This window comes from Pygoscelis adeliae, unplaced genomic scaffold (assembly GCF_000699105.1).
Source record: "Pygoscelis adeliae isolate BGI_AS28 unplaced genomic scaffold, ASM69910v1 Scaffold96, whole genome shotgun sequence".
NCBI classification, from domain to species: domain Eukaryota; kingdom Metazoa; phylum Chordata; class Aves; order Sphenisciformes; family Spheniscidae; genus Pygoscelis; species Pygoscelis adeliae.
In genome coordinates, this window is record NW_008824935.1 from 2,064,454 (window position 1) to 2,073,817 (window position 9,364).

General features: G+C 39.2%; 1 protein-coding gene across 1 annotated transcript in view; it reads left to right on the top strand.

Annotated features, from left to right (window-relative positions):
- Positions 1 to 1,324, top strand: part of CAMKMT (calmodulin-lysine N-methyltransferase) — a 219,023-nt gene extending 217,699 nt beyond the window's left edge. The window contains exon 10 of the mRNA XM_009325341.1: positions 831 to 1,324. Coding sequence (XP_009323616.1) covers positions 831 to 908 — 78 coding nt within the window. The 3' untranslated portion in view covers positions 909 to 1,324. The remainder of the gene's footprint in view (positions 1 to 830) is intronic.
- Positions 1,325 to 9,364: the final 8,040 nt, after the last annotated feature.

Consider the following 9,364-nt stretch of genomic DNA (forward strand, 5'->3'; position numbering starts at 1 on the left):
CTTTTTTTTTTTTTTCTTACATTTCTTCCTTTAGGCTCATATTAAAAACATGCAAATATTTTCATTTGAGGTGATTACAAAATGTAATATGTATAAGCAGTTTCCACATACTTCAGTGTAATATGTATATGTATTTTAAATTGCATTTAACCAGAATACCTAAGAAAATAAATATTCATTACTTTTTAGGAACATATTCTCTTAGTGTAGATCAGAAGAGCACACGTAACATTATCCCTAGCAATTGGAATTGTACCACTCTAATTATCAGGTTATAATTCTCTTTTACAATAAGAATTTTTAAAATTAAACAGAATTAATAAATAAGCCTATCAAGATCTGCATTACAGCCTTGGAAGTGGCTCCCAATTATGTAAACATTCAGGTAAGATTATGGTGTGTTTCAGAGGTCTGAAACAGTTGTTGATCTTAAATACCAAATATACAGCAGTAGTTCGGCTGATTAGGGATAAACTTTTAGCCTTTGTTCTGAAGTTCCTTGCTCAGTGGATTTAATTCAGGCCTTAAAGCTCACGTGAACATAATTTATTTAATACAGAAATTTGGGACCTCACTTTTTTTATAAGTAATGTTCAACTGTTCGTTGCGTGAATTGGTTTGTCTACAAACTCTGACCAGCTCCTGATAATATTTGACATACTGTTCCATACCTGTGATAGTATTTGACCTTAAGATTTCTTTTTGTAGTTATTAAATGTTTAATCTTTAGTAGTGTCATTTGCACTAAGGAATACAGTTAAGCAAGAGCTGTCAGTATTTTAAAAATGCTTTCGTACAGTTTGCTCACTTTATCCATTTTTTATTTGCAGTTGAAAAATGAAGAAAAAGATACATATGAGGAAAACCTCCATTACCCTTTTCTTCTCGTTTTAACCAAACACAGATAGAAGATGACACTTCTTTTTTTGTTTTAAGGTGGACTACTGAAAATTAATCCATGTATGTGGATGGTCAGGGAGTGGGGAGGATTCAGTTCCCCCCGTTTTGTTCCTGGGTCATCATTAGAGAAATATTTCTAATCTAAACGCTGAGGAAGATATCGTGGCTTGTTTCACAGTGTGTAAACATTGAGACATCTTTTTTGTATCATTTTAGAACTTATTTTTCCAATTATATTCCAGCCTAAAACCAATAGGACTTCACATGTATGCATTAACAAAGGTGTAAAGCTGGCTTCCTTCTCTTTTGTGCCTTTAAACTTGCATGTACTTTGTTAATCTCTTTAAATGTTATTTTTGGGTGTATTTGAAAATACGTGAATAATATACTTTGCAGACTTCTATAACCGGTTGTAAAGTAGTAAATGCGTTCACGTTTAATTAGTAAGGAAATAGTTGTCCTAAGATCTTTTAAAAACGCACCTATTGAATGCTCGGCTTTTTTTTTTTTTTTTTTTTAATTCCACTGTTGATTTTTCTATCCATGATTGAAATGTCCTCATTTGCTTTGGTGTTGAAGGCTTTTTTTATATATGTGTGTGTATATATGTTTTTTTCCAGCAGGACTTTTCCTCCTGTAGATGTGTAAGAAATTATGCATCAGACAAAAGCCTCATAAACTGACCATTTGTCCTTTGGACACAATAGCCTGCCCAGCCCCTCTGCTCCTCCTCTCCAATTATGTGTGATTAGTCTCAGTGTGTTGTGTCAAGAAGGGGGAGTGTGCTGAGTGCTTATTATCTGTTTAGGTACAAGAAGAGCACATTTAGGTTCTGACTATGAATGGAAAGTGAGCCTTTATCAGGACTAAAATCTAAATGCTACTATCCTAGCAATTGCTTTTAAAAAAATACATCCTTTCCTGATAAATTCCGAGAAACGCTAAAACAACGGAAGGATTTTGTAGTGTAATCAAACTATCTGCCTTGAATTAGTTTATATTGTGATATATTGTGGCCCAAGTATTTGATAAACATTTAACGTGACTCTTCTCGTACTGGGAAAGACAAAAATCCTAGAAAGAAATAGGAGCAATTTCTTATTTTCTTAACAGTTTAATAGACCGTTTTAATGGCTTCTCAGAAAAACAACCTGGATCATTAAAGAATCCTGTACAGTCTCTTAAACCGCAACACTTTTAAAATGATGAAAAGAGAGAGAGAGGCAGAGAGCATGACTGAGAGAGGGAGGTACTAGATGCCAGGAAGTGTAGAGGATCATGCTGACATACATTAATTAAGAGAACTGCAGTTCGGCAATAAGCGTTCTTCCATATTTAACAAATTGGGCAGCATGTAAACCACGAGCTCGTGAAAGTCCCTTTCTCTTCGCTGCTCTTCTCAAAAAAATTTCTTCACTACCGGTTTGCATGTCCTTGTATTCAATACTTTTTATGCTCCATTAGAGCACCTAGATGGATCTCGGAAGGCATAGGTCAAGTCGCAGTTAGATCATACATTTCTTTCTCACAAAAACTTGAATTGCAATGCCAAGTGATGGGCTAACATCACAATAACAGCAATTTATTCCTCTTTTGATAAAAAGCAGCCTATTCTCAGTGTTAGATAAAGACCAGGGGCAATGCAAACCAACCATTTATCCTAGAACTGAGTAGTATGTCTCCCCTATAGCCGGTATGAGTTTCATATTCAAACTCTTGTTGGAAGATGCTTGTCTAGTAAGAAATCAAAAGCATTTAGGAGTAATTTAAAATCGCTGTGAAGGTGGCTTTAGTTTAATTAGTTTTGTTTTGTTTGTCCCACACAGCAGTGCCTTTGTTTTCTCTAAAAACATGTATAAGGAAATCTTTAGAATCAACAAAGGAGTGTGAAAAATAGTGAAATATTAAAATTTGTGAACCTTTTATTTTTGAGAGGCCTTGAATGTCTGCTGTACAATAATCTAATAAAGATTGTTAGTTGCCAAAAACAGAACCAGAGTCACTGAAAATTGTGTTTTTAGCTCTAAGAAGAAAACAGTTTTACTCAAATTAGTAGCTGATAATTGCTTTTTATTTCTTCAGTGTCTGTCGTTTGAGTTGAAGGCTTTGCACAGGTGCTGCCATCCCTAAAGTGTGTAATTGATGGCTTGTTTACCAAAGATGCATTTAGGCTTCATCCTGCAAACTCACATTGGAGCTCCACAGGCAGTAAAGTTACTCATCTACATAAGTGCTTGCAGGTTTGGTCCGTGTAGATATTTTTAGAGGTATTATAAGCAAGCTCTCTTCCTGATTTTTTGTTTTAAAATGGGTATTGAAAAGTCACAGATGTAGGATTTACTGTATACGAGGCACTAGAAGTGTTCATTTTTAGAGACATCTCTCAGAGTCCCTCATGTTAGTAGGGACTTGAACTGGTTCTGAGCTCTTAAATTTTAATAAAAATACAGCGTTTATTAATACATCAAATATCTTTGCTAAGAAAAAGTTAGGCAGTTTATCAAATCATGCTTATAAAACGTGTCAGAGCCTTTCACGTGATGCGCTTTAACTAGTCTCTGGTACTTGGTATGTTTTTAATGATATAGTTTACTGCATTTACAATGGGACAAATCTTTCCATTTGGGAAATAAGTTTGATTTGAAATGAAAAATGTCTTAAGAACGTGAGATCAGGCAGGAGAACTTGCTATCCCGGGTACCAGTCCAGCTGCAAAATCCTTATTAGGCAAGTCATTCACATTTTGCCTGTGGCTTAATGGCTACGTGTTTGGATGAGGAGGGAAGCGGGATTAAAATTGTTCCCCCCATGAAAAGCATCCGTACATCTTCAGCCTGGCTGTGTACGGTTTATCAAGCGTTATATCTCCATTACAACTCTCCTTCGCTGTTCCCTGAACAAAAGAGGATGCAGTGGGTGGAGCTTTTGATCCACCTCTTGATATGGCAGGTGGCACAGCTGATACGGCGGGGGAAGAGGCAAAAGGCAGCAACACATTGCAAGTTGGAGAGAGCAGCGTTTTATTACCATCTTTCACCCGCTCCCCCTAACGCAAGAGGGGAAGCAACCAGGTCCCTGTCTTTTCACAGGGCGAATTATAAATGCATAGTTTAGCCTGGATTTCTTTATGCATGGTTTTCTTCTTCTTTAAATCAGGGAAAGAACTGCAAATGCCTTTAACTATTGTGAAATGTTTTGAGACGCTGGTGGAAGGTGCTAGGACAGCGTGCACCAGCGGTTACATCTAAAACGTTTTCTGTGCAGCGTGGTCATCTCGTGTTGTTTCCTCAGAAGGAGACAATTTTGTTGCTTTCTATCTTTATATTCACTTTTTAGATTCTCCTGAGTCTGATTAAGACGGTTTGTCATGCCTTCACTGTCACAAATCAGTAGCCTAACATTGGTTGTAAGCACACCGGCATCTTTTGAAAGATGGTTTTAAAAGCTGATTTTCAGTATTGTTCTCGTCTGCGCTGCAACAGTACTTACTTAACCCAGCCAAAATGAGGGCACCCTGATGCGAAACCCCATAAAGCTAAAAGAAAGCCAATACATGACTTAGTGAATTTGCAGCTGAATGTTTAAGTAAAGGGGGGGACCCCCCCAAATCATGCCCATTCCCCATACGAGGGAACCTGAGGCGCAGACAGTATTGCTGTTCCATTTGCCTATAGCCATTTAGAAAGCAGCCAATACGCTCTAGAACTGACCCCAGATTTTGTGCGACTAAGTGCAGCATCTCCTCTGCAAGATCCGTCTCCCTCTCCGACCTGTGGACTCTGTTCAAACAGCTGAATGTAACAAACCTAACTTTCCCATTTTTAAAGGGTTTAGCCTATTAAGGCTCCTTGCTTAGTCAGCAGCTGGCTTGCTGCCAAAAAGCCCAGCATATTGTTGTGGCTGGGTAAAAGCTGGATATTTTCCATCTCTGTCCAACAGCGGCATTGGATCTTCATTGTCTTCTTGTGTGTAAAGTGTGTGGAAAGTAGAGGGAAGATGCACGGAGCAGGAGTCCAGATGGCATTCCACAGCCTGAGAAAAAACATCTTGACCCTCGAATCTGGGTTAAACTCAACAGATGCCAAGCCCCCAAAAACAAAGAGCTGTCGTGGCTGACGACAGCGAAGGAGCGATAGGCCTTCAGTAACAGAAAGTATCTTTTATTTTGGATGCATTTCCCTGCAGATACCCAACACCGTGTCACTTGTAGAAGATTGCTTACTAAAAACAAGCGAAAAACCCGTGGTTCTCTGCATTAGGCACCGTCCCCCTCCAGCTGTAAAATGTTGCCCCTGGGTGATGGGTTGTGCTAGCAGAAAAGGATTTGAACGTTCAGCCTGTGTTGTGCCCTGCCAGAGCCTGCGTGCTAGAAGACCTGTTATTTCTTCCTGACTCTGACTTCAATTAATGTACTTTTAAAATGATTAAACATATCATGCTGTGACTTCTAAAATGTCAACAAGCTTCTAAACTTGGGAGACAGGAATGTAATAAAATAGGTAATAGGAGATTCAATAGTTAATAGAGGCCCTGAAGTGTGAGTGTATACAGTAGCTGTATATTGGAAACTGTGCAAATGAAGATGGCTTAGTATTGCAAACTGAGGAAGAAAATTGTTTTTAATTAGCACCTTCATAAGAACTGCTGATTAATACTGTTTGGTTTGGTGAAAAGCTTTCAGCTGAGTAATTTGTACAGCCATTACAACAGTTTTGTTAGACCAGGACTCCTGTTGTTAAACACAAACAGCAGATGATAATGGTGGAAGATGAGTTTGTCATGTAACAATTTACCTTATTGAAAAAAGCTTTATATAAAACCCAATACAGTAGGTACCAGCAGAAATCACATATTTTAAATCCTTTCAAGATTGCAGTGTGCGATGCTAGTGTGTTTTTTCATGGACTAGAAACAGATTTTATATCATTTATAAAATTATATATACAATTTAAAGGTGTTGTAGCATGGACAGACCACTTTACTGGTAATGCTTTACATCAGGACAGTAAAGTGCTGGTATATTCAAACACTTCCTAAGTATACAAAGTAGGTCTAAACATTGAAAGGTAATTAAGTAATATTGTTCACATGCAAATGTCTGTTTGTGCATTATGCACTGAAATTACGTCTGGTGTTTGTGCAATGCCTAGCATTCATACCCAAGGCTTTAAGGAGATTTCTCCCAGGTTAACTACCGCTCACTGCTTTTGCTTACTGTTCTTTTCAACTGACAACAAAAAATTAAAACCCGTTATCCGTGTCTCCCTAATACAGGAGCATATGTATTTTACTGGCCCGGCTGGGAAATTTAGTCCGGTCTGTAGAAACAGAGGGATTTTATTAAATGTGGTAACAATGAAGGAATATCTGCACTAAATTATGACGCTAACCAAGGATGGTAAGATCTGTAAATTATTGGAGTGCTATAATAGAACATGAGAGTTTTCCTTTAGACAGGCCTTCGGGGTAATAACAAGGGTTGAGACTCACGACAGTGCCAAATAAGCTTTAGACAGCATAATAGTCTGCAAAGAAAAGCCACAGAGCACTAATGTAAAAGAAGAGCTGTCCACCACATGCAGTAAAAATCACCAAAGGTCATTTTATGGTAGCAATTGTGACATAAAATTGGTGGTCATGCTACATGTCTAATACTCAGCACAGCTTTATAAATGATGGGCCCCTAGCGATGGCTGTCATTAAGTGCTTTCATCATAATAAACTTTAAACTGTTGGCTTTATGAATCGCCAGCCAGCTTCAGCTGTTCGTTGGATGGAGCTTGCAGTGCCTTAAGTGTGACAAGGCCTATTAGGAACTGCAACCATGTTTCAAGCGTACTTGGCTTTCCCACTCCTGGGGTGATTGCTGCCTATTAAATGGCATCTGGGAAGATTTTCCTCCAGCAATCTCTGATCAAGAGCTTTTTTGGGCTTTGACCTGCATTTCCTTCAAGACTTTCTCTGAGGAGTTTTATAAGAGCAAAACTCCAGAGGATTTATAGCCACTTCTGATTAATACCTTTTCAGTTTTTCTAGCAACTCTCCCACTGCTCCATGGAGAAAAGCTTTCATTGTTCCTAAGGTGCTTATTTGTGACCTTTTCTCTGCTTTCTGATTCCCTCTAACATGTTCTCAGTGAAATCCTTGGTGTGCAACCAAGACAGTTGCTGAAGTTGCTGCAGCTTTGTGTGGAGCGGCTTTGATAGTTAAAAAAGAAAATTAATTTAGAAGGAACTCCTCCCATTTCTATTTCAACAGTGGTCTCGCAACTCACGGGTAACAATTAAATGCCAACGGTACCGACTCGCTATCCTAAGTAGTGTACATGCTATCCAAGGCAGAGAAACTGCTAATTCCTTAGGACTCCAGCTGAGGGGAATGCAGCTACATAATTCTAACGGAAATTTCTTCCTCGAACTGTGCCTCTCAAACCCCTGCGCGAAGAAACAGCCTCTGCGGTCCGTTCGCAGGCGGGGAAGCGAGCTCTGGCGTAGCAGGGCCACATTCTTCCTTCCAGCAGCTTCCTCTCTTTGTAAGGAAATTGCCCCAGTCCCGAATTCGTTTGTGGTCCCTGGCTGTGTCGAGACGGCGTAGGCAGAGGAGCAAAACCCGACGCGTTTACAGCTTTAAAAAGGTCACGCCAGCACCCAGAAGCTCACAGCCGTCTCACCGGCACAGCGGGTCTCGGTGGGAGACCCCTCGGCACGCAGGCTGCCGGGAGCTGAACCCGCTCTCGGCTTGGCGCAGGCTCAGGGCACGGCCCCCAAGGTGGCACATTCCTGAAGCCCGGAGCGCGCCAGGGATAACTATACTGCTGAAATATAAAGTTGCATATAAAGATTTCATGAACTAGATTATATTTTCATCACCCTTATGCATATGAAGCCTTTTAATTTCTATAAATCTTACAGTGAGCTAGAATTAAATCGTATTAGTGTGAATAATAAATGTTTAGGGATCACTCATCTAAGAACTTGTAGTATTTAATTTACAAGGACTATACATTTTTCAAATCTCTTAACAAGGAACTTTAAGCACTTCTTGAGGTTTAAAAAAAAAAAGGGATCCGGAAAGCAAAAATGCTCTGTTTTTCCCAGGATCCTGAATGAGTGACTCAGGAGGTATTGTAATTGCAAAAGCTTTCTGAGTGTAAGAAAGTGGCTAATACTCTTATTAGCATCTTTTTTAATCCAGGTAACATAATAGTCAAAGTGTCAGATGAATGTCTCAGAGGTGGACCATTAAAAAATAAATTGCGAAACCTTTGAGAGATTAGCATTTGAATCTGGCCAGAAGCTCCTTCAGTTTCTTGGGTGTGGATCAGAGCCCTTAAAGCATAAGTTGCTATCACAAACCGCATCAGCCTCCAAGTTACGCCCAATGAGAAGACAGTAGCCACAGTTATTAGCCTTAGCTCTAGACTTATTTCCTCCGGGAAGCAAATGTCCAAAATGAGATTTTCGTTGTGAAAAGAGGTTTCATTTTCTGAAACCTTTCATTTCTACAGAAGTTTGAAAAGCAAACAATGAAGAAAGTACATTAAACCAATATTTTAGGAGTAAGCGTTCATGTTTTAATTCATAATAATGACAGTTAGCCCTTAAACAGGGTAGTACTTTCCATGTTCAACATTACTCACATAGCACCATGGGCTGATACAATGGAAAATGGTTTCCCTTTTCCCACGTCAGGAAACTGAGGCAAAGAAGTGAAGTAACACACATAGAAAGACTCCACGGCAGGCAGAATTGCATTTATAATGCAAATTCTCACTCAGCGACAGTTCTTATACAGCAGACCTTCATCCATCCGTCAGACTTTATTTTTATGCTAGAAGTTGGCATACCCCGGGAACTGCATTTTTTACATCATCAGATAGCACTTGAAATTCCCTGAAGGGGTTACTGTTCTTTCTGATGGATGGTACCAGTACTGGATTTTTCAACAGAAGTACTGAAAGACAGACAGGGACCTGTACGATGTATGAGAAGTATTTTAATTTGTCATCTCCCTTCCTCTAATGCATTTTAGCAACAAGCTCTTCATTTTCAAGGGATGGGTAAGAGCACTGAGGAAAATATGTAGAACTTTGTCATATTTCTACAGGAGAAAAAGGTTGTTGGTTTGTTTGAAGGGAGCACCGATGGTTGTTCCTATAACTTCATACTGTTTTACTGCTTCTACTGCTATGCTGCTTTTCAGGGGTTGGAGGGAGCGCTTAGCAGCGGTGGCTTCTAGATTAACTCTTTGCTATCTCATCAGAAATCTACAAAAATGGTTTTGGCCATTTTTTGAGACAGGTACTTCCACAAGTCTGCAGGTGCTTACTTTGCTACCAGAAGCTTTAGGGATGAGGACTACACTTAAAGTATTTTGCAGCATTAATTTCCAAAGGCCCATGTGAATCACAGCAAAGGCATTAGTACTGTGTAAGCATATTAAATAATTGATGCAAACAGTTAAA